The sequence below is a fragment of the Andrena cerasifolii genome, chromosome 9 (assembly GCF_050908995.1).
Source record: "Andrena cerasifolii isolate SP2316 chromosome 9, iyAndCera1_principal, whole genome shotgun sequence".
Classification (NCBI taxonomy): Eukaryota; Metazoa; Arthropoda; class Insecta; order Hymenoptera; family Andrenidae; genus Andrena; species Andrena cerasifolii.
Genome location: NC_135126.1, coordinates 6193107 through 6217637, shown reverse-complemented (window position 1 = coordinate 6217637; position 24531 = coordinate 6193107). Strand labels below are relative to the sequence as shown.

Below are 24531 nucleotides of genomic sequence, written 5' to 3'. Positions count from 1 at the left end.
ACGAATGAGTCCTATCAACCCCCGCGGTACGGCGGTAGACCAACAATGGACATTTCCGAATAAGGGCGCCGTGGAAATCAAAGCACTGCGGGATTTGTATATTAATCGAGGTGCTGGCGGGTGGACGGCCGAATGGGGGACGTTAATGGTTCGGCGGGAAGGGTTTAAGGTTGAAATAAATCGGGCGGGAATGGTAGTCGTCGTTTGGTAAATTTCGGTAATCGCAGTAAAGTTTTTATTACGAAATCCAATTCTCTCATCTAAGGAAGTGTTGATGATAATATCAGCATTAAACTTCGATAGGACGCGTCGCGAATTATATACATAGAAATGTGACAAGCGCAGTGTCAATCCCGTAGGTCGCTCGATTTCATTCGATAGAAAAATATCCGTGGAATCGTTTAGTGGACGCTTTTATCGTGCGCGACGACAGCCACGGACGACAAGGGCCTCTCCGGGGCTCGAGCAAACGCGCGCGCCTTGTATTGTTGTTCTCCTCTGTAATTATCTAAAATGAGGGAAACTGGCACCCGGCGACGGTGCCCGCGATTGCTTTGAGCGGCGGCGGTGTCGTAATATTCACGAAGGTGCGAGGTAAGAACACGTGAAACGAAAAGCCTCCCCTTTGCAACCTTTCTCTATTTTCTTTCCGTTCTGTTTTCGCTCGCGCGCCCCGGGGCCGCGCGTGACGCATAAATAGTAATGCTGAAGCTGACGCGTGTGCGTGACGAAGAAAACAATGATTACGATGACGATGATGATGATGGCGATGACGACGACGACGATGGCAGCCGACAGCGCAATGGACCGTCGCGCCCGACAGTAATATGGCTCGACGCATCTGCAGCCGCGCTCTATGCTTATCCGTGTACGTTTTGTGCGAATCCTGACGTCAACGAGTGGAAATTACATAGCGAGCTGGCCCTTCGTCCGTTCCAACTTCGACGAAGTTACGATGCGGGTGCTGCAAATAAAAAATAGACAGACTCCTTTACGAAGGGGAAAAGCTGCACGCCTCTGCGTTACAATGTTACATCCTCCTGGAAGAGCGGAGGAAATTGAATTCTATGGATCAATCGATTATTAGTAATTTTAGCTTTGAGTCGTAGCTCCTCCCAGAGGTATTTGCTTTAGCCCTCTCACCCTCGTGCGCTTTCATCGAAGTTTCGAGGGATTCCACGACTCCTACTCCGGCTATTATTATTAGCGTTAATAGTACTATCGCTATTACAGCTAGGATTACTCTATCTCTAACTATTCAGCTAAAATTATAAACGCCGAGCTAGAAGTTAATGTTGTCCTCCGAGCAGTGGCAAAGATGCAGGAATGAAGTCACTGCGAGAGTGACGAGTATATCGTTGAAGTTTATCCTTGGCTCCCATGGCGTTAAATGTCAACGCTGGTACGATGAACTTTGCGATCGATGTTGCGATTAGTCATTCTCACTATTTCTTTGAAAACATTACGTATGAAGAGCCACTAGATTTTTAGTCCTCTACTAGATCGTGGACGTTGAAGTTGACATACCGTATACGGTGAACTTCGAGCCTCTTACTGGCCGATTGGGACTGACCGTCAGTGAAACTCTCACTAATAAAACTACCCTGCCTAGAAGTTGGGTTGGAAAGAGAAAAGAAGGGATTAATTCAGAGAAAGTGGTCGGTGACTGAAAGAAGAGACGATGGATGGACGATGGGGACGAGCGCGTTGCCTTTCAATTTCCTTCAACTGACTTACTTCAAAAGTAACTGCAGCCAAAGTTCTGTCTAGGGTACGGAACAGAGAGTGATTAAAAAAATGGAAAGCGGAGGTGGCGTAAGCTCTATGAATAATAGCGAGAAGAGATGGCGAGTCCTGCAATGTAAGCGATCGTTAAGAGCTAGGGACTAGGGAGTGAAAGATGGTTACCGTCAGCAGGCGCGGGCGCTGGTGCAGCTTCTGCTGGGGGTGCTGCCGGGGGTGCTTCGGCTGGTGCAGGTGCAGGTGCAGTGGGTGCTCCCTCTGCAGGGGGAGCGGCTCCTTCGGCTGGTGGTGCTGCTGGAGCTCCTTCCGTTGGTGCAGGTGCGGGGGCGCCTTTAGGAATTCACAACAGCTTCTTATCAAATGCTCGTCACAAATCCCACAGTCGTGGCAAAGAGTTTTCGGCTGCTCAGAGTCACTGAGGAACTCCAACCGTTTGCCTCGACTGTTGGAGTTAGTATTAGTACCCTGTAACCTGTTAACTGGAGAAGACGAATTAACTCGTTCCGAACGTATAATAGTGGGGTGTTACCCTAAAGGGAACGAGTTAATTCCCCTTTAATCAATCTCACATGCATAAAGGGTGACCCTGGTCGAGAGACGACCCAGGCAACAGGTAAAACAGGCAGTTGTTCTGGCAATAAACGAAAGGACAGACAGCAGACGACGATGGCAGAGAAGTGGAGGGATGATCGCAAAAATTCTGGCAAAGATCACCTTCTGCTGGTGGTGCTGGGGCCGCGCCCTCCGCGGGAGGTGCACCCTCCGCGGGCGGTGCACCCTCCGCGGGCGCAGCTGCGGGTGCAGCCGCGGGCGCCGCTCCTTCCGCTGGCGGTGCACCTTCGGCGGGAGGTGCACCTTCAGCAGGAGGTGCGGCGGGCGCGCCTTCCGCTGGCGGCGGTGCTGTTCCATCCGCAGGAGGAGCAGCAGCTGGCGCTTCGCCTTCCGCTGGTGGTGGTGCCGCACCTTCTGCAGGTGCAGCCGCTGGCGCACCCTCTGAACAAGTACATGCACCTGACAATTCTCTAGGTCTACTCTATATCTACCGTGAAAAGGACGGACCGCGACGAACGCCATTTTTCGTTTCGCCCGTTGAGCGCAGCTTCTCGAGCGAGCGACTCGCTCTCGTTGTTATCGTCACGAATATTGAAACACACGAAGAACATTAAAGATAATAAGCGACGGCGATGAAAGTACTGTTGTTATCGTGATTTACAAGGTCTCCCACAGTCTGCCTCGTACGAAACTCGTCGCCTATTTGTGAAATTTCAGTGGAGAATATTCGAGGGCGGATTTTTATGTGCGGCAAATTTTCAGACCTGCAAATTTTAGGAAGCGCCAAATTTTGAGCGAAAGAAATTGAAAAATCTTTAAACGCAAAGGCTTGAGACAACTTTAAAAGCAATTAAGAAATTAGCAATAATTCATATTTGAGTTGTGATATTGAATTAATTTCAAAAATTATCTCAACTCCTTTAAATTAAAATATTTTCTGATATTTCATAGAAAGAGCTGCGGACGCTTGTCAGCTCAGGGGCGCCAAATCTCCAAACGCGTCCCCGAGAATATTTCCTTTTAAAAGCAGAAAGTGCAGGGCGCATTTGAAGTGGGAGACTCTGTACACTAAGAGACGCTACGACTAGCGATGAAACGAATTGACCGCCACGTTTGGAACCGATGTACTGACCAGCCGGTGGCGCACCCTCCGCAGGGGGTGCCGCTGGTGCTCCTTCCGCAGGTGGAGCACCTTCCGTCGGAGCTGCAGGAGGAGCTCCCTCGGCTGGAGGTGCTGGAGCTGGTTCTGGCGTCGGTGCTGGCGCTGGTGCTGGCGCTGGTTCTGGGGCGGCTGCTGGTGCTGGAGCTGGTGCAGCCGGTGGCGCAGGCTCAGGTGTTGGCGCTTTCGCGGGTTCGGGCGTCGGGGCGACTTCCGCTGGTGGTTCCTCCTACGTAGCAGCGACACATCAAACCATTTGCATGCTACCACAATTCCGGAGACATGTACAACAATCACATTACAACACCAATTGGTTTAGCGCCACTTGGCAACGTATGCTTCCACGAGGATTTGATAATCTCTTAGGACATCTACAGAAGAGACGTTTCTGTGCCTAGCAACTGGTATTCCCGGTATTTCCGCTCGCTAGAACCAGCGATGTGTTAAAAGAATTACGAAAATATAGAAAACACGTGAATATGCCTGAAACGCCAGTCACGGGGCCCGAAACTTTCTCTTCCAAAAAGGGGACCTTCCTTAGTGGGACATTGCGCTATTATGTAAAAAACAAAGTGCTCGCATCGTTTACGTTCTGACGTCGCACGTGGACATTCGAAAATCTCACAATTTGGTAATCGAAAAGCTGTTTCTCTTTTCCCCCCGGCGGATGAAATAACGTTTATTTTTCCCCTGTTTACTTCGCCGGAACTGTGTAAACGCGGTCAGGATAAAATTGCGCCCGCAGCTGCGCGGCTCGCGGACGCAGGGCGCGTTAAATTACGTGATTTACAGCCGCGGCCGAGGATTTCGCGAATGTACTCGCGTTAAGCCCGGCGTTTATAGATACATCATTTGTCCCATCGCGTGATATTAACGTTTTATGTAACGTTCAAGTGCCCGCGGACGCGCGTCCTCTCGGTTCGACAACGTAAATCAACAGTCATTTGCGAGGCCGAATATTGTCAAGATAATTAAACAATGGCGTCGCGTGTCGACCGAACGACGATCGCGGCCGTCGCGCGCCCTCTGCCACCCCCGCGAATAATTCTCACAGCGAATCTAGGCGGTGGAGCAGCAGCGTGAAACGTCGAAATGAAAAATTCGCCGGTCAATCGGCGACGGTACTGTAAACAGTGCCGCAACTTCGAAAAACACGATAAGCTGCTGTAATAAAATGATCCCCGCTGCACGCGTGATGTCCGAGCGTAAACAATACCGGCGACCATGGCGAGCGTACGAAAAGAGCTTTGCAATAAAAACACCACTGCGTAGCGAATCGTAATTAAGCAGAAGCCAATTAACGATGCACCTACCGTGTTTGCTGCCAGCTGGAAAATTGAATTTATTTCGATAATTGCGCCGAGCCCGCAGCGAAACATAAAACCGTGGATCGGGTGAGATAGATTTCGCTTGAAACGTGTCGACGGGGAATTTAATGGAGAGATCCAGCTCCTTAAAGCGTCGTCGATATTTATAGGACGTGGCGTAAAATTTCTCGGTAGATTGTACACGACCGGCCGTGCGCTCTACCATTTGATACGGCTCATTGGACGTTCGACGTGGATCGTGGTCTTCTCAAGGAGCAAAGGTTCGAGCACGGTAAAAGTCTGGCTTCTTGCCGCGGAGGCTGATAATCACGTTGTAATTGAGCCGTTCGTGGAATTAACAACGGCATTAAGACGCTCCACGCTTGGCATTGAGTCGAGCGCGATAGGGGTGCTATTACCTTCTCTCCGTGATCGGATCGAGTCGAAGACAGTGAGCTCTAAGGTCAGGCTAAGTCAGCTCTCCACGATAATGTCATAGAACTTGCATCAACGTAGGGTAAATGTTCGTTCGTCGGTTAAAAACCAAAGTGCGGGGGTACACGGGGCTCGTGACATTGGGGGACAAATTACACGAACAGGCTTCCACTAGAATCACAGTTGTTAGGCCCTTCAAGGTCTTCGCTTGAAGTACCCGAAGCGTCGGCGTCGGCTTCGACCGTAGAACAAAGTGGTCACAGACGAAGAACGGGATCGTGGAATAGGGGAGAGTGAACACACAGGTGACACTGTTTGTTTTCATCGTCGTTTAAATATTTTGCGTTACAATAAACCTTAAATAATGATTCCCTTGCCGCGCTATAATTGCGTTTCATTTCTCCCTTCATCCAGTTCACAGAATTAATTACGTAACATGTACGGGGCTCACGTGTAAAAAAAAATAGAGAAGAAAATAAACAGAACATTGACAAACGGAAACGAACGGTACGGGGTTTTGTTCCTCCCTTACCGAAGAATATGTACATACATGTATCTCGTGGACGATAAAAACTGGTCAGTCACGACACTTCTGAAATTCTGGTTCGGCATTCTCAAAAGTAAAGTGAACGTAAGTGATAATGAACGAGGAACTATCGTTGGACAAATGACAGAGACAACGTGACATTTCTGCGTGCAGTTCGGGAACGGTAGACGTTCGATTAATTGACGATTAAAAAAAAAAAAGAAGAAGAAGAATAGAAGAGAAAGTAAAATAATAATGAGGAAGTTTTGAGTTCTTGCGTCGAAGATGTTATCGGGTAGACGGATGGACGATCCCTTCTCGAAAATGTCGAGAGTGAGTTTCTATTTCTCTCATGCCTCCACCTCTTCTTCCTTTACCTTCTTTTCCTCGCCCTTCTTCGACCAGTCCGGTTTCTTCTGCAAAATTCAGAGAGAACGTGTTAGCAGCCCGCGTTTCGCGAGCGTAACTCGATGAAATTTGCACACGCCAGGTCTTGGTTAGCGTCAGGGTAAACCTTCGCAGAAGCAGGGCCACGCATCGGGGGAGGGGATATATTCTGTGCGGGGCGCGCGAAAAATAGCGAGCACTGAATTATTGAAAACCGCCTGTATCTTCGGTCGTGCCCTTGAATTTCAAATTCCCTCTGAGAAATATTGGGAAGCCTCGCCCGATCATTTCGTCGACGACCCAGCGATCTTCTCTCTTCGTCGTCATTCAAAAGCCGTGCAAACTGTTAGTGAAAAAGTGGCGAGAGAAGAGTTCGAGCGAAAAAAAAAAAATTAGGAAGAAAAAGGACAGATCCGTGGAGCCCTTCAACGACGGGACACGTTTGCTCGCGCAAAAAGTCGCGCGAAAAGTTTTCGCCGCGGGAAAAAGCACGGCGAGCTACGAAATTATTCGAAGAAAAAAAAAGAAATGTGCAATCTGATCGCGAGGCCGATTATCGCGTGTCGCATCGTTAAGGAAAGTAAGCGTTTTCTATCTATCCTATCGTTTTCTTTTACTTCGTTCCTTCACACCATCCCCTCTGCTCTAACATCTTTCTCTAACGCGCACACACTCTCCCCTAAAGAAGCATGCCGATCTACGTGTTGATCGTTAAAGCTTTACCTTATCTTTTGACGCATTCTGCGAACATAATGCAAGAGCAACATCATTAGTCAACGGATAAGACGTGGACAATTATTAGAGCGTACGTACTAATTAATAAACTTAAACGATTGACAGCCTGTCGCTCGTGATTCATGAGCGATCAGGGGCCTCCCTCGCTCTCTGCCATGAATCACGATCGACGATTGGTGGGCACGATCGAACCACGCGTCGATCGTAGAAAGCACTGTTCAGATCGTGCTAGTCAAAAGTTGCATTTTTCTGAGAATTTTCAAATCGACGATCGATGAGCGGTTGGGAGTCGAAAGAAACAAAATTCAGACGGGGTAACAATCCTACACATTTACAGCCTGGAAGCATGGCAGCCGAACGATGGCAGTAAAGGCAAGCCGCAAAAGAGCTTATTGCATCTTGGAAAAGAGACTTTCAAGTAAAACTTGTCCTTTTAATACGTCCTCCCACGTCCTGTTGCGTAGCGCGCGGCAATCATTCCCTAACGGAGCCTTCGCGATCAACCCAGTGCGGGCGGAAGATAAACGAAATGTATGCAGACGCAAGTCGATAATTAGAGACAGCGGCGGAAGTAGAGAAAACAGTGAAAGACAGACAGAGAGAAAGAAAGACAGATAGAGAAGAGTGTGAAAAAAAAGGCACTTGTGAGTGAAGCGCTTCTGCTATTACGTACGAAATGAGGAAGAAAGTCTGTGAGTCTTAAATATACATTTGTAAGCCATTCTCACCTTTTTTTCGCTTCTTTTATTTTATTATTATTCTCTCTTTAACCGTTACTTTTTTTTAGCCCAGTATCGCTCCTCTATCGCGCCGATTACCGAAGTCATTGCGATGAATGGCGTTAGAAGTGAAAGAGAAGAGAAAGGGTGAAACGTAAAGTAGAGAGGCGTTAAAAGCAAATTAGGCACCATCTTCGATGACCCGCGGTGTCGTCGAGGAGCGTAATAACGGCGGAGGAGAGAGTGAAAAAAAGGAAAGTAAGCGGAGCTTACAGAAAAAAAATTAGTGGAGCTGAACGGAACGATCCTCGATAACCCTCGACCCTTCCCTTATCGGATGCTCGAAGTAATCGCCGGAACGACGAGCCACTCGTTCGCTACGATTTCATACATTTCGTACCGGCCGCCGGGAATCGTCGCGATCGAGGATCTCGAGGTATGGCTCCGCGTGCAAAATAAACGATTGACAACAACAAAAACAAAAAACTGTTGCCAGACGAGAGAAAACATAATCGAGGGAGACGACCTGTCGTTGAGAGGGTGTGGAAAAGTAAGAATCGACAACTCGAAGGAAGACAAACCGACTCCTTTTGACAAGCATTTTCATCGATCGTTTATTCACGCAGCTTCTGTTCTTTTCTCTCTGGTTTATCGTGACGCGCGAAAGCTCGCTATCTAATCGCCGAGAATCGATGAACCGGGTCGAGAACGAAGCCTCGCTTGCAACCTAAGCGATCGCTCGTTGAGTCTACGATTTTACCAAACGGCCCGAGGAGAAGCGATGGAACAAGCCACGCCGATCAACGTGAAATAATCATCGAATTAGCAAAGGAACGAGAGGGTTCCTTCGTGAAGTAATCGCCGTGATTACTTTGCTCATCCGACCATCGCGCTCCGCGTTTCGGCTCGGCTGCACGAACACGGTCACGCGGACATTAATTTTATACTCCGTATTAAAGCTCTCTCAATATTATCTTATGTATCATGTTCCACTCTGTGTACGCGTGTGTCTGTTTTGCTTTTGTGTTTCCTTTTTGTATTTATCGTTTTGCTTTTTCTCCTTTTTATTTTAAATCTACTTCTTCGTCTGCCACTCTGCCTTCTCGGACTTCTTGGGCTGTGGAGAACAACACAATTGCCTAGTCAACTATCGCTACTACAGGGGACTGTACATGTACGAAAAACGGATCAAAAATACGGCCCCTTCAAGGAGATCCACGTGACATGAAATGTTCCACCGTCAATTTTTACCAGGGGGGCGTCTAAATGCGCTGAACGTTGCCGGCAGCAGAGATTTCGTGTAAATTGAATGAGAAAGGGGAGGGCCTCGAGCGAGTCGATCGATCTCCGTGAAAGGACAACACTGAACAAAATGCTACTGATACAAGGGGGAAAAAAACCTGCCGACTGGGTTTTATTTACACGGAAAGAAAACCAGAGCCACAAAAACTGTCTTTCTCAATGGCTGGAAAAAAAACGTGAGTACAGGCCCGCCCGTCGTATGGCAAAAATTCAAAATGCTTCGCAAAAGTCAAAATGACTCGGAGAGACACGAAGATCCGGAGAAAAAGGATCGTACAATATTTCGAGATGGAACCTTGTATTCCCGCGAATCTCATCCGACATCGCGCGTAATTCGCCGAGCCCCAAAAAATGCAAAACGGGGCCGCGCCATCGACGGGAGGGGGGAAAAGATCTACGTGAAAATTTAGAGCATCGATTGGTCTTATCGAAAACGATCGTCCTTACCTCCTTGTCCTCCTCCTCGAGGGTGAACTCCTTCTTCTTCACCTGCTTAAGCTGGTTGCGGAAGTTGAACTCGGCTGCCTTCTTCTGGAGCTTGGCGAACTTGTTCTCGTACTTGGAGACCTTCTTCAGCGTCGGTTTCATGCTAACAACATCCACGAATCGTTAGTACAACCGTAACGAATTGTATTCTCCAAACGACGGGGCAGAGGTGGCGGGAAATTGGAAACAGGCAAGCGGATCGCGTGAAACGGTTACTTACAATTTACCTCGGAGGTCGTTCACTTGGCTGTTCAAGTCCGAGATCTGCAGCGAATCGAAGTTACCATTAGTTTTACGTTTGGGTCAATCTGTCGTCGTATAATCATGCGAATCTATCATTGACCCTTCGACGCGATAAACTAGGAAGTCTGAGGGACGACGCCCACTGGCTACATTTGGCTGGATAGGAAACGCTTAAGTGAATTGGATCGTCCACGATTTTCGAGTCAGCCGTCGCGTTCCCAGGGGGCAGTCGTTCCTCGGAGACATAAACGGGACGACTCGTGCTCGCGGAAGGGAGGCTGCTCCCTTTCGTCTAACAAGCGGAATTTCGGACGTTGAATCGCAATACCACACAAAGCGTCCTGTCTCTTCTTAAATCAACCGCAGAAGAGCGCGAAACACAGACACCCGAAAGCACAATTGTTAAGGAGAACAAACGTGCACGAAAACGTACGAGCAGCAATCGATTAGCGGACGAAAGAACGATAGAGCACGGGCGGAAATTAGCATGCTACCTGCGTGCCAGAAGCAGGGCGGGACGGTGGGTCGCACATGGATTCGCAGCGAGAACAGAGATATTCGGTTAGCGAGCCACTCGACGAGTCGAGATTGACAGTGAATTGGCTTGCTGATTAACTGCAATGCCAGGTAACGGCGGTGGGACGGATGGGAAAAATGTTCGCGACCGGAGAACTGGCGGAGGTAGAATATAGACGAGATTGAATGCACAGAGAGATAGATAGAGAGAGAGAAAAAAAAGGAAAAAGAAAATCAAACTGTACCAACGGCTGTATCAAACTTATACATATATTGCCTCCTCGTCGTCCCCCCACAAACACGGTCCGAGCAAACACACGGCAAAGAGTAAGCTACTGGCTAAAGGAGATAGGCTGCTGCACGTGAATGTATCCTCTGTTAAGATATTATTCTCCGAGAAGTTTCAAAGCAATTGAAAGCCACCGTCTTAAGCTGGTAAGAGTAATGCACTTTCGTGACACGTTGACCGAGCATAGAGCAGACGTATCAAGCACGTGGAATGAAACTGAGCCCGCGGTTTGTAAAAGATTGGTAAACGTTCAACGATACGTCACGTCTATTCTTCCCCCGGTCAATCGTTCCGACCGGTAGCATCGTACCACGAAGGTTTCCCTTCGTCTTCTGAAACGTGCCCGCTTTTTTTCTAGGGGTCTTTCAAAGAAATTGATTCTCTAGTGTCTTCGGATAGCTTCCTCAAACGTAAAACTTCCTCCGGAAGCCACTTGTCGGATTCTCTCCTCCCTCTCGCGGAGACGCTGCAGCATTTCCTTTGCCGGTTTCGTTCCTCCCTCTCGGGCTTCCTCGCGACTCAGAAAGAGAGAGAGAGAGAGAGAGAGAGGGGGGGGAGGGAGAGAGAGAACGCGACAGAGGGAGAGAAAGGGGGAGGAGCGGGAGAGGAAGGGAGACAGGCATACGTATTTCATGTGGAACGAAACAAAGAGGTTAAGGGGCAGGGGGATGAGAGGGGAAAGAGGGGATCAGCGATGATAGGATGTGAATTTCATTCTGGCCAATCAGAGGGAGGGCTGGTCACGATCAGCTCTTTGTCCACAGAGGGTGAAGAGAGAGAAAAAAAAAGAATTAAAACGTCCACTACAATCCCTTTCCTGGACCGATGGAATTCTGCTCCTCTCGCTGTTCCACGGATCTCTAATTCTTTAGATTGGAAATTTAATCGGGTCCGTCTGTATCCCCGGCCGCTATATCGGACTGTCATGATCGAACGGCTGCCCGTTATCGGGCGTAACGAAGTCACGCTCACCGTGCACACCTGAAAATGATACCTCCAGGGGGCGGGAATTTATGCCCGGTACAGGTCGACTCGCGCGGCACGATAAAGAACACGAGGGGCCGTCGAACAGCGGGTGTAAACCGGGCGAGATGGGGGGGGGGGGGCGGGAGGGAGGGGGAGGAGCAGATTTCCGCCAGAAAGGATCCGCTATTTACAGGCCCAATTGAACACCATGACAAGAGGACACTGACAGTCGGTGGTGCGTGCGAATCGGTGCAAAATCAATTTCGCTCGTTCCCATTTCGACATCGTAGACGCGTGTACGTGTTCACTTTCACGTCTCTTTCACAAGGAGTAAAAGGGGGAGAAGTCGGTGGGGGGGGGGGAGAGGGCGGGCAGAGAGAAAGAGCATCGTTTCTTTTGTCGTTGCACGTCGCAGCAACGAGCGAGGGAAGGGGGTGGGTAATTCACAGGGGCGAGGGGCCGGTGGGTGTAATTTACAAGGGTCGCTTTTGTCAGACATAAACAGAAAAACAAAAAAACAAAAGACGAGGGTGACGAGGGAGGGGTGACTCGGAGAATTTCACAGCATGGCACTTCGGTCTCGTGATCTCTTAATCCGGTCTCGAGACGAGTCCACCTTCGTGAGAGTTAACAGTGGAGCAGAGATAGAAAAGCGTGGAAAACGGGGGGTGACAGACAACCAGTTACACTTTCAGGGGGGAAACACGATGTGGTAAACGAGAGAGATCGTTCCAAACAAGTGCTGAGAATTCTAGGGTGGGCAGGGGGTTCGGGGCAATCTGAGAATAGGGGGGGGGGGGGCAGCAACAGTTCTAAAGGCGGGTTTCTCGTTCTGCGTGTACCTTGCTCCGGCTACCAAAATTCTACTTCGAGATTACAATTCGTGGCGTTCTTATTAATTAAATTGGATTCTCGAACGTAATGCGTTCATCGTCGTTGCCGAGCGATTCTACGGGATAGCGAAACGTTTGCAGAGGGTGCTTGTCGTTACGTTCGTTTTTCTTCCCCCGCGGGGAATATGAAGTGCCATACTTCCCTCTCGCGATGCAGCGGCAATTAAGATCGCAACAGCGTATGCAAACAGAGAGCACGATAACGTGCCGCTTTTATTATCAGCGATCGATCGAGCCCGCGTCGATTCGCACCGCGATCGGCCGAGACGAAGTTCATAGAAATGCTTGCGGTGGCGGCGCTGTAGCGTGAAACGTTCCTTCATGCAGTTAATTTAAATACCAGCTGCTCAAAAGAATACAGTATCCTGGCGGAGAGCAAGACTCGAAACTGCCCGATGAATAATTGAACGGTTCGTGTATCGGTTAAATTACTGTGATCATGAACGTTCTTTGAAACATCGCCGAGATACTGGTGAGTTTCCACGGGCGCGTTAAATCGAACTGCGACTCTCGTCGATCGAGCCTTTTGACACGCGATCGTGGTAAAGATTCGTGAGAAGTTAATTGGTCGAGATTTTCAGAGAAAGAGAACGTTCTAATACTTTCTAACGGTGTTAGTAGGAATCACAAGCCATGCACGGTGTGTTAAGCGAGGGAAACAGTGACTGTTTTAGCAATACCCTTACAATCAAGCTCGCAACGCGCTGGAGGAGGAAAGAGAGACAGATAAAGAGAGAGAGAGAGATAGTAGGCAGAGAGAAAGAGAGAGGCGGTGAGACAAGCAGAGAAAAAAAAAACACGAAGAAGACGTGAAATGTACAGGTAGCAGCCGGGTAGCGATCGATTCGATACGATTCTTCCTCGGCATCCTCTTTTTTCCCTTTTGTCTATGCCTTGTCCACCTTTCGTTCCGATTTTGCACCGCACACCCACGCACGCACACGCGCACACACACGCGCGTAGTCTCACGCACACGCTTGATTCTCGCGTGAGATCAATTAAAAAGAAAAAAAAAAGGGGGGGCACCCCGGTCCCTTTCTTGGTGTGCTCTTCTCCCAAGACTGTGTCTGTGTCACTTTCGTTTTTTTTCCACAGATGACCAAAAATAACAAAAAAAAGATAGGAAAAAGAGAGACAAAAAAAAAATAGTCGAGGGTAGCTCGTCTATTCGTTGGGACGTCGCGCCCTTCTCATTTCACGATTCTTCTTCTCGGCGAGAACGCGTGAATGCGGCGCAGAAAAAATTCGCCCCCTCTTGCGTTCGCCGATCGCGGCAAAATGATGCCCGTGGCAAAAAAAAAAGCGATCGTCCACGGACGAACGGCGCACGATGTGGCATCGATGGTGAATCGATTCAACACGATGGAAAACGTCTCCTCCATAAGCTTGCCCAGCCCTGATTCGAATCTCGCGGGAAGCTCTTGTTTTATTTCTCGTTGGCGAGTTAGTAGAAAGCTCAGAAAGCCTAATATAATCTGCATTAATGTTAGAGAGAGAGAGAGAGAGTGAAAGAGAAAGAAGAGATAGAGAAACAGAAGAGAGACATTTTATAGAGAGAAAGATGCGTATATGCGTCTATAGAGAAGAGAGAAAGAGAAAGACGGGAAGAAGAAGATAGAAGGCGAGCAAAAGTGTTGGACGACACGTCGTCGACGAAAAAAAAACAAAATGTAACGCAAAAAGATAAGAAGAAAAAAAATGAGCGATTTTGGCGAGCGACGAGCGAAAAAATAGATATCATTGCGGCACTTCATATCCACGCGAAAAAAAAAGAGAAAAATCGGTTAGGCCGCTGGCGTGTTCCTCGCAGAGCCAGGACTCCTCGGTCCGAATGTAAAGTTTGAGAGAGAAAAAAAAAACATTGACACGAATTGAAATAGGGAGATGTGGGGGGGGGGGGGAGTAGAATCACCGAGACAGGACTGACCAAGATTATACAGAATGAGATCGAACAAGCGTCGTCCAAGCGACGAATGAGAGATCGTGTTCCCCATTTCTCGCGGCACAAAAAGCGGCCTTCTTGTTTTCGCCGCGATTTCTGGTTGCTGAAAAAGCCACTCGACGTGTTCTCCAAGAGAAACATCGTGAAAGAGAGAAAGAACTCAAAGAGGGACGTATGTACAGAAAAGAGGGGCGGAACAACGAGAGACAACGCGAAGAGAGAGAAGTCAGGTGCGGGGTTGTGCACAAAAGAAACGTGCGACTGACGGTTGCTCTCTTTCTCCTCGCATTGTTCGACGTTCTTTTTTTTTTTCTTCGCTGCTCTCGTCGTTCCTTCTTTTTTTTTTTTTTCTTATTTTCTCCTGTACCTCATAGTCCCTTTTCCGAACTTCACGCTCCAAATCCCACTTCTGACCCTCACAAAGGTAGACGCGGTCGTAATACATTTGGCAAATCTCCTTCAAATCGTCTACAAAGAACATGGAGTGTCTCTCAGATATCTTCCATTCACGATACGTCGCGCTTTTTTTTCTCTAAATAGCCAGGAGGCAAGGAGAGTGGAAGAGAGAGAGAGTATTCAACTGCTTTGCTTCTGATAAACGGATAGAATGTCGTCTGGTCTTTAGAGACAGAGAGACGGTGAACTTTCTTTTAGGAGATCCCTCTCTTCCGCTCTGCTCGATCGATTATAAGAGTAACGCGAATCCCTAATCCTGGTATTCTCCTCGAGAAACTGACGCGAATGTGGCCTGCTCTGAAATCTCTCCTTTTCGATGAAATGGAAATCGTCCTATCGGCCTCCGTCTGCATCGAAGCGACACAGCAGGGGAGGATGCTCCTTCGAAACTTCAATCCGCATCGATCTACAGCGACGAACCGATTGCACCGCGGCGCGTTGCATGCGCGTAAAGGCTGAACAGAAGCTGCCCGAAAGGGCAGTGGCGAAATATCGCTGGCCAGCCGCGAGGGAGCGAAATTTCGAGGGTGCATCGACCAGGAGCGTCCGAGGGACCATCGACCAATCGCATCGAGCACCGAAGACGTGACAAAGCTAAATTAAATCCAAAACGAATCACGTGGGAGGCCAGATAAAAATAATCTGTTGCAGGAGACTCGTTAGGCTTTCTTCGGGCGAGCCGATCGTATTTACCTCGAATTCTTTCAACCTAATTTGTCTCTCGAGGTCAATTTTATCGCCCTCGAGCAAGTTTAGCCTGTTCCAATATGCCGAGCAGATCGTCTGGAGCTCGGCTAAAAGAACAAAAGTTTCACAGAACAGCAGAGAGTAAAAAACTGAAAAATAAAAGGACTGATGTATGCGTTTAACCATCCTTCTCGCCGCTGCGTGAAATTCTACCCTTAGGAAGCTGTCGTTGCGCGAGCTACCCGTGAACAAAAATATCTCGCTCCTCTCGGTCAAAAACCAAAACGGTCCACCTCGTTCCCAGCGGTGCCACTCAGCCGCTCGATCGATGGATTCTTACAGTCGTCGACGGTCTTCTGACTATTTATTGAGACACACCGTAGTTGGGGGTCGTTCGCGGACGGGGGGAAAAAGAATCGAGGGGGAAATAAGAGAGAATGAGATTCCCGTGTTGGAAGCAAGAAGCACGAAGCTGACAACTGCGTGAACGTTAACCTGACGCGATCAGGAAAATCCGCAAGGAAAGAGGGGGGGAAAGGATTTACACGCCTACGCGCAATAAAACGAAATTAAAAAAGAAAAAGAATGGTTTGTTCTACTTCAAACCGCTCGCGAAGGGATGTAGGTATCAGCGTTGCGATTATTATTTGACAACATCTACTTGCTGCGATTCTACGATTCGCGCGTGCCTGCTTTTTTATGTGTGTGTGTGTGTGTGTCTGTGTGGTGAACTTTGTGTTTCTCTCTCTAATTACGTACGCTCTACGATAGTTGTTCTAAGACTAGCGAGACATTGGCGAGTACTACGTTAGAGTTGGTGCAATTAGGTGTGTTCAGCCTCGATGCCTAATAGTTCAACGTCGCTAAGTGACAGCCGTAAACATTTTAATTCTCGCCAAAAAAAGAAAAAGGAAACCCAAAAAACGAAAAAATCGTATTACTCAGCGCTGCGCCAGCAAATCCCTTGCGCTCTAATGAAGAAGAAGAAAAAAATGGTTGCTCAGAGGAAGAGAAAAAAGAAAGGAACAAAAAAAAAAGAAGAAAACGGTGTGAGAAAAAGAAGAAAGACGGAACCAAAAAAGACAAAAATGGAGTTCCGTTCTGTTTGTTAATTGCAGCCTATGCCGAACTGTTCGCTTTTGCATCGAAAACTTTTCGACCTCGAAATCCTTCTTGGCGACTTCGTACTCAAGGTCGTACTTCTGCCCCTCGAGAACGATGATCCTCTTATGATACTGGGTCAGAACGGACTTCACGCTAGCTGTCAAAATTCCAAGTCACCTTGATAAATACTCGTCTTTCGTGCGACGCGGTCGATATTTGTCAGGCGATGTTACTCTACGTTATTATTCCCCTCCCACCCCCCAGAAACTACATTACATTCGAGACGGTGAGTACGTGTGTTCGAGCGAATTACAAGTGGAGACGCTCGTTTACATCTCCCTACGAACCGGGTCTAGCGGCAACGCGCGAAAGCGGGGACATGTGTGGTGTGAAAAGCTGAACGAAGAGTTTCAACGTCGTCGAGACGGCGCAACTGTCCCTGCGGATCGTGCGGTGTATCCTTAGATCCCACGGCGAACGATAACGCGAGACCTGGTAGAAGTTGAAACTCGAACGGGGGAACAGATGCAAGAACATAGAAAGCAAAGTGAGAATTACGGGCAGGTACTCCGAGATCAGCTTCCCCTTGTAAACCAATCGGTTACCGATTAATGCCGTTAAGTACTGCTCCAATATAAAAGTGTAGCGTGATGCGACAACTTGTGAGAACACAACGGTTAATGAATACGGTGGAGGCTCCACGGCTTTGTCAGATCACCAGTAAAATACGACGTGATAGCATTAGACGAAGAGCAAAGACGTAGATCGCGCGCACAAAACGTAATGCGAACAGAAAACTGTGCGTAAAGAGAGAGACAGAGCGAATAGCCGTGTTATGGTGACAGAAAGAGAGAGAGAGAGAGAGAGGTAGAGAGAGGTAGAGAGAGATAGAGAGAGAGAGAGATAGAAAGAGAGTGAACAAAATAAAAAGAGATATGAAAAGAAAAACGGAGAGACGAAATGCGAAGCTATTTAGTGAGAACTTGCCCCGTGTTGCGGAGAGCGCCCCAGCAAAGAGCTCCCGTCGCGGGAAGGTAAAGTCGAAAATACGCGATAAAGAGGCGCGGTGTCGTCGCGGCGGTATAAATACGCGGCGTGTACTTATAAATAATCGCAATGTTAGCGTTGCGTAACGAGCTCTTTGCCAGAGCGCGGCTCGAGGATACGCGGTTTGCTCGTCATCGAGAGTGAACTTGCAAACGGGCAAGCGCGCCGACATTACTCAAGTGCAACAACATCGAGAGCAATTCGTTACTGTATGCATTGTGAACGCCTCGTTATTTGCGCGTCGCGTAATGGTCCCGCGACTTGTGTCTTTCTCAAGTACCTCGAAGTCCTTCTTCTTAACGACATATTCGAAGTCGAATTTCTGATCCTCCAATGCCGTGATCCTATTGTGGTACTCGCGCAGCACGCGCTTCACGGTCTCTGTGTGGGTCAAGGTGAAAAACATCGGACAAAATTCATCATACGCATTCGGGGCACGGGCGGGGGGTGGGTGACGAACGTTCTCTACCGTCCGCCCCTCCCCCCCGCCCCTCGGAGCTGAACAGCATTTGTTATTGCGCCTCGGTCACGCGGTGTCACGAAGCTACTATCGCAGAGAACTCGGTGTGGGCTATCCTCGCCGGTGTGTACGTGGGGCTGTAACTCGTGCGAACGATCGGATCTCGAGCGAACGGTCTTTAAGAGAACTGTCGGGAGCATCCCCAGTCTACGGGATGCGTGGACGAGTGTCCGCCTGCTGAGAAGTGGACGGAAACGAGCGGAAAACACGGAGGTCCGAACGAGCTTCTTACGACGAATTGAGAATCGAGCTGCTTTCTCGGGTGTCCCTCTATACCGAAAGTCCACTGGCAACCTTACGACCCTGACTTATCCACGTTACAATGCCTAATAAAGTACGGGGTGCCGAGAGAACGCGGTTACGTGTTTGTCGGTGAGAGTTTGGAGAAAAGCTTTAAGGTACCTTCGCTCGCGTCGTCGACGTTCTTCGGCTTTCCGCAGCGCTCCTCGATGATGCGCCTCCTTTCCGCGGCCTTTCTCTCCTGTTCCTTCTTCAATTCCTCGGCGGCTTTCTTACGCAGCAACAACTGTACACACGCAAGCGCGCGCAGAGATGTTTCGTGAGAATACGATCCGATAGAAGATAGAATTTCGGGATAGGGACCTCGGAGCGGGCTTCCGCGGATGCTGCGGAATAAGTCGCGAGATATGCTCGCGGGCGGGAGTGTCTCGTAGAGAGAAGGTAGGTAAAGTTCGCAATGCTCTCGGCGTCTGTGACGGCCGAAGGGACGCTGGAGAAATAGTTGAATACAGGGGAAACTTTATGCGTTGAAGCGTGACAAGTACTGGGAAGCAGGAATGAAGACGTAGGACCGCGATAAAGTATGAACCGCGAAGTTAAGCTCACGTGGGAAGTTGCCGGTTTACGACACCGATACTAAGGGGATAAAATGAGCGCGCAGCATAGGGGGAAAATATCGCGGTTGAGAAATGCGTCGCGGCGAAACGGCGGTAACGGAGATGCAGGTAGTACGACCGAAATCGTTCATTTCGCGATGACAAACGATTGCAAGTTTCTGAAGGGAGGTTGCGTCGAATGCGTCCCGCGGAGGACTTCGCTCGGGTAATAATTAAAGCCCGTAATGCAAGGAGGAATTACGAAAGTACTGGCATGTAAACTCACCCTAAGCTTCTTCTTCCTGTCAGGGGTCATGAAACCCTTCTTCGCCTTCTTGGCTTTGGAAGCCTCTTCGAGGCGGGCGCGGACCTCCGCCCTCTTTCTGTCGGTCTCCGCCTGTTTCCTCTTCTTTTCCTACATTTTCCGTGTGAAACTCCCTTAAAACATCTCGTCTGACAATGCCTCGAAGCAACGTTAAACGCAGAAACCCGAGGGGATTCTCTTGCAGCGAGCCGGAAAGATACTTAATATTCTTACGACGGGGTACAGGTACAGAGAGAGAAAAAAAAAATGGGGGAGGCACGCGGCAAATCGTTGCTCGTTAGTGAATCTCCGCGGAAAGAAGCGAACTCTATATGTATACGAAAGTTTGGACGTGGCTGGGGAGCAGCCCTTAATACGGGGAGGGCCGGTGGCACAAAAGCCGTTTGATTAGCGGTGGCCACCGACAAGTTATTGAAAAAGTTTCGCGAGCGATCGTCCTTTTCTGCTTGACTTTAAGGTTCACCGATATTTCCCCCTCTTACGTACATCCTCGAGACGTTTCCTCTGCAAAGAAAAAGAGAGAGACGGATCGTTAGAGCGAAACTTTGCTGTCGGCTCTGCGCGAGCGGAAAACGAAACACGCTGTTTTAAACCTGTACAAGGAATAAATAATGTTTCGCAGACGCGATGAGGGAATTCTGCCAGGCAGCGTGTTTCGAGCTCCGCCCTTTGGAACGGTGCAAAGCGTTGAGAAAGCGATACTGTTTGCGTGGTGTGCGGCGACACGGGAACGTGTGCAATATTGTCACAATCACGGTGAATTAGAAATATCGGTGCTGTGTGTGTCAATAAGGGTGGGCACACTGAACGGGAGAATAGTCGAGGCGAGTTATGTTTAACGTTAAATTGGATTTAAAAAAAAGGAGAAGCGTGGGTGGCATGCTTGCGGACGTAAATGAACGTCGCGCGTCGCAGGGCTCAGAAATATTCTGTCTTTCATGCGACCATAGTGTATCTACATTACCCCAGGTGTCTGGTTATCTACGTTGCTCGTGCTTGGAGTTCTATTCTATCGCTACGGAGTCTCGCTACAGACCGTTTCTTGGTCGCATTAACGCGAGGGTAACGATTGTTAAACTCCTCTACAGGGCGGAGGGCAAATTGGCGCAGAAGGTGTTCTTTATCTTCGGAGGAATAAAAGTTTCCCGTTTAAAAGAAACTTCTGGCGAGACTTGCTTGGAAGAAGCATGATAGAATTTTAATATCTCCTTATCTCGAGAACTGTGTCTTCTGTGCCAATTCGAATGCAAAGGGGGGAGGGGGCTGGGAGATCAAAATGGAAGGGACAGGCTGTTCTTCTCTGTTGGGGAATATAAAGTGTAGAAGTATTTGTAAAAATTCTGTAATGATGGAACGAAGTGCGGGGAGGCGAATTTACAGCTGTGAAATAAAAGGAGAAGGTGGAACAGAGTGTACCGGCAGGAATACAGGGCACGGTGGTAAATAATGTTGAAATAAGGGCTAGGGTGTGGCGATAAATCAGAGGGAGTCCACCCCACGGAGGCAACCGACACGTCGGTCGTAATACTTCCGGATCTGTCTCTTGCTCTCTGGGGTGAACGGAATTTCACGTCATGCTCCGTGGAACATACGTCCGACCACGCGAAAGGTGGGGCCTTCTTCTACTGAAATATTGCAAATATTCCTCCCGCTTCTTCTAATTCGAACAAGCGCCCATCAACGTCTGCCCCGAATGGCAGTGAAGGATCTACGAGAAGCTAAACTCGCGTTAAATTAGACAGATAAGAAAGGGACATTATTCCAGTGAAACATCAAGATAAAGTGAATGTAAAACGGTATCGAAGGATTTAGTTCCCCGCCCTCCCTCCACGGGGATGGACCGCTATTACGGTAATCCGGCGTTCCATAAAGAACGAGGAGATAAGGAGAGGCGAAAAGAAAATAGAGAAACCGGGGAGCGAGGACTGTGCGCAGGGATTTCGCGTAGTTCCCTGTAAAACGGAAAAATTGTGAGGGATGGCTACAACGAGGGATACACTACGATCCCCTCGTTATTCTCTGGGGCAGAAAAACACACTACGACTGTCAAACCGTGTGGATCACTGTCTACCACGTTTCATCTAGTCACATCAACATTTTACAATAAAAAGTAACAAAAACTGCGCAGGGCTCGGTCGGCTCGGAGCACTGATTCGATCGAAGCCTTCCCGTTAGTGGGAGTCTCTTCTGCCCGAGCAAAAGAAAAAAAAAACTAATTAATCCGCAGCAAAATGCAAAAAGGTCGGGAAAAAGATACGACTAGAAAAATCGTTTCGATGTTTCGGCTGGAAACATGCGCACAGACGAGGGTACGGCGTTTGTCTGTGTATTAATTATGTTTTCGCTTGAATCAGAATGGTCTCGGTGTGAGATTCTACGTCTGTGGTGGAGAAATGGTCTGACAAGCACAGGGAGCACAAGCGATGCGTACCTTTCAACGAGATTAACGTTACTGCACGATCCGAAGCAGGAGATCCCCATTGTTCGCCATTTTCGTGTGAAATCAAGAAGATTCGAGTGCATCGAGCGTCCACGAGTGGCGAGGCATGAAAGGGAGAGAAAGATAAATATTAGAACGCCTGGCTCGTCACTGGCAGGGTCGTCCACGAAAATTGCAGAAGCCACCCCGTCGCGGGGGTTGCTACCAGTACCCACCTGACCTCATCGTCCGCCATCGTGCTACCTGGCTGCTACACGCGTCTACCTGGAAATGAAGCACAGAAGGGGCTGCTTCACGTATACGTGGCGAAATAACAATAACGTCGCGTTACGTCATTAGGCGGGAATACCGCTGGTTTCTCGGTGACACGGATAGGCGAGCGGCAATGCAAACATTGCACGGTTTAAATATAAACGCCCGCGAAAGGGGCGAGGGCCGGGGCGGGGGGGTTGGTGGCCGCGGGGGCGGAGGATCCAACCGATTGCGTCATCGGATAAATTTCTTTCTTTCGACGGTCAGTGACAGCCGTAGCTGCGGATCCGCGCGATAAATCGCGCGCCCTGCGCGTACATTTTCCCCGCTCGCGGCACGGGCCGCGCGGCGGGCCGTATAGAATATCCGGCGCTCGAAAATAGACACGCGCGCGGCACACCGTCCCCACTTTCCCTGCCGTAGCCGAGACGTCGGTGCGTCGACGATCCAAATTTGGATGCAACGACCCGGTAGGTAGAAGCAACGTCTCCTCCGAGCGCGACTCGATTCCACGTCGAAAACGGAAAAAGCCAGATCGAACCGGCGGAAACGCCGACGGGGCGTGATACGGGCCTTCCGTTCGTTTCGAGGCTGTTTACCATACTCCAATGGTTTACGTTACCTACGAAGAATAGATTGCACCGCTCCCGAGTCTAGCTCTTAGAAGCTGAGAAATATGGAGGGTGGTGGGTGGTGCGGATTGCGTAGAAGGGTATTTACGCTGAAGCTGAGCCCTTTCTAGTCCTCGGAGACAGCCGTTTCCAGGAACGCGTCTAATTACTGTTTCGATGAAACGGTGGATATTGTATTATCGAGCTGAGTGAAGACAGATCGGAATCCTCGGGACCATGAAAGGAGGGGTTGTCGAAACGCCCACGTCGGGGAATAAAAATAAGCACTTAAATATAGAAACTACTTAGGATGCCGTTATTTGTCGAATTGAAAAACAGTAATAGCGCGCGACAGGAGGATAGGCGCGGGGGGACACGAATCCAGGCGTGAGAAAAAATAATGAAACGGGATTGCGAAGTATCAGGCAGCCCGTCACCGACTGGCAAACGAGGTTCCATTCGGAGCTGCGAGTAATTCATTTCCTTGGCGACCGTCTTACGTGCCGACGTGGAGAAACGGCGGCAATGAGTTAGGAACAATGTTTCAAAATAGCCTCGAAATTTACTGCGCCCGCGGATTGTGTAACCGTGTTTGTGTGCACCGTTAATCGCGGCCCGGAGTAACATATTCGGCTCTATGAAAGGGCGAGGGGTGCGCCTCTGCTTCGAAATTCCGGTAAAACTGGGTGACGTGGAGGATTGATCCTGGAATATCTCGAATCCTTACTGTAGCCTTTACTCCCCGATTCCGCGGTGTCTGGTACAAAGAGCTGTGACCTCCTCTGATTTCCTCCGATTATGAAATTATTTCGGGGGATGTCTATCTACAGAAAATTGGAAAGTGTACGTCCGCAGGAATTTCATTCGATCACTGGCGAGCAGCGTGACGCGTCGCTCTTTATATTTGTAATGGACGATCGCCTTCGCTAAGTATAGATTCCCTCTCGCTCGAGCCATTCCAAGACACGTCCCACCAAGACTCCGATGTGTGTCTCGTCTCCGATGTCAAAGAAGATCCCGGCACCGTAAAAATAGAAAACACGCAGAGTCTACCACGTATCATCCACGATACATCGCGGATGGGAATCGTGATCGTTCGATCTACTCTACGCTATCCTCCTAAAACCCAGCGATGCGCCTTATCCGAGGCAACGTAGGGACATTTTCGTTCTTTTCTCGCGCGAAGCTGAAGGATACAGCCCGGGGCCGAATGAACGACGTCAAGCTCGAATCGAAATCAGGAGGAGTAGCCTTTCTTAGAACAGACGAGCGACACAGAAGCGTCCGAAGGAACTGTGTTCCTCGAAGGGACATCGACTATCGCAGCGAATAACATCCGCGTAGACTTTCGCGTTGCGATTGAAGCGTAACGAGGCAACCACTGTTAATTCTATCAAACGGGCTATCGAAGAAGAGCGGGACATCGGGGCTCGTTCCTAGCCCGAGGAAATCGATTCGAGTGCGAAGAGAAGCAGATGGAACGGAAGCGAAGTGCACCGGTTTTTCAGCACAATGTCCGTAGACGAAAGGGGAACGTCGAACTCGGAAGAGACTAGGGAAAACGGGGAACACGAGGACTCGGTGTCTGTCACTTGGAGGCTCGCGTCACCAGCAGGATCTCTCACTCGAGCGGTGCCGTTTTCCGCGCGAGGAACGTCACAATTCCTGGAGAGGCTTCTTATGTACATACGTCGAGGAACACTCGTGACCTTGAAAAGAGTCCCCGTTAAAGCACCTCTCTCACTGACACTCGATACGACGGAAGGGGAGGAAGTCCCGCAGGAGGCGGTAGTTCGAAGGCGGGAGCCTTCGAGTTGTCCAGGACCCGGGGTTCTGGAGGAGTCACGGCGTACGCGTTTTCCAGGAGCTGCTCCGTTCGAGGGCGACGATTTCTTTTTTTTTTATCGTGGGCTTACCTTGAGAAGAACTTTTGCTGGCTGCGACTGGCCAACCGGACCTTAGGCAGCTGACTGTGCCATCGTGGATCCCTAGTCGACGTCGTGAACCTCCGTCGCGAGCTGTTCACGTGCTAGTAGCGGACCAATGGCGGCTC

At 49.3% G+C, this 24531-nt stretch overlaps 2 protein-coding genes across 22 annotated transcripts; both read right to left on the bottom strand.

Annotated features, from left to right (window-relative positions):
- Positions 1–212: 212 nt before the first annotated feature.
- LOC143373183 (uncharacterized) lies at positions 213–5521 on the bottom strand. The gene is made up of 5 exons (XM_076820172.1): positions 5378–5521; positions 3428–3683; positions 1909–2073; positions 1528–1608; positions 213–964 (listed from the first exon to the last, which is right to left on the bottom strand). The coding sequence occupies exons 1-5, from the start codon at positions 5519–5521 to the stop codon at positions 951–953; spliced, it is 660 nt and encodes a 219-aa protein (XP_076676287.1). The 3' UTR covers positions 213–950.
- On the bottom strand, positions 5503–24531 carry LOC143373177 (troponin I-like). Of its 21 annotated transcripts, none has more exons than XM_076820148.1 (10): positions 24395–24528; positions 21836–21879; positions 19662–19679; positions 19137–19265; positions 18417–18540; positions 16504–16604; positions 9572–9615; positions 9313–9454; positions 6833–6850; positions 5503–6138 (listed from the first exon to the last, which is right to left on the bottom strand). In XM_076820148.1, the coding sequence occupies exons 2-10, from the start codon at positions 21848–21850 to the stop codon at positions 6073–6075; spliced, it is 657 nt and encodes a 218-aa protein (XP_076676263.1). In that variant the 5' UTR covers positions 21851–21879; positions 24395–24528; the 3' UTR covers positions 5503–6072. The 21 variants fall into 21 exon arrangements, with proteins under 21 accessions (XP_076676263.1, XP_076676262.1, XP_076676261.1 ...); XM_076820147.1 differs by lacking the exon at positions 16504–16604 and adding an exon at positions 15350–15450 and having other exon boundaries at positions 24395–24525; XM_076820146.1 differs by lacking the exon at positions 16504–16604 and adding an exon at positions 14568–14668 and having other exon boundaries at positions 24395–24524.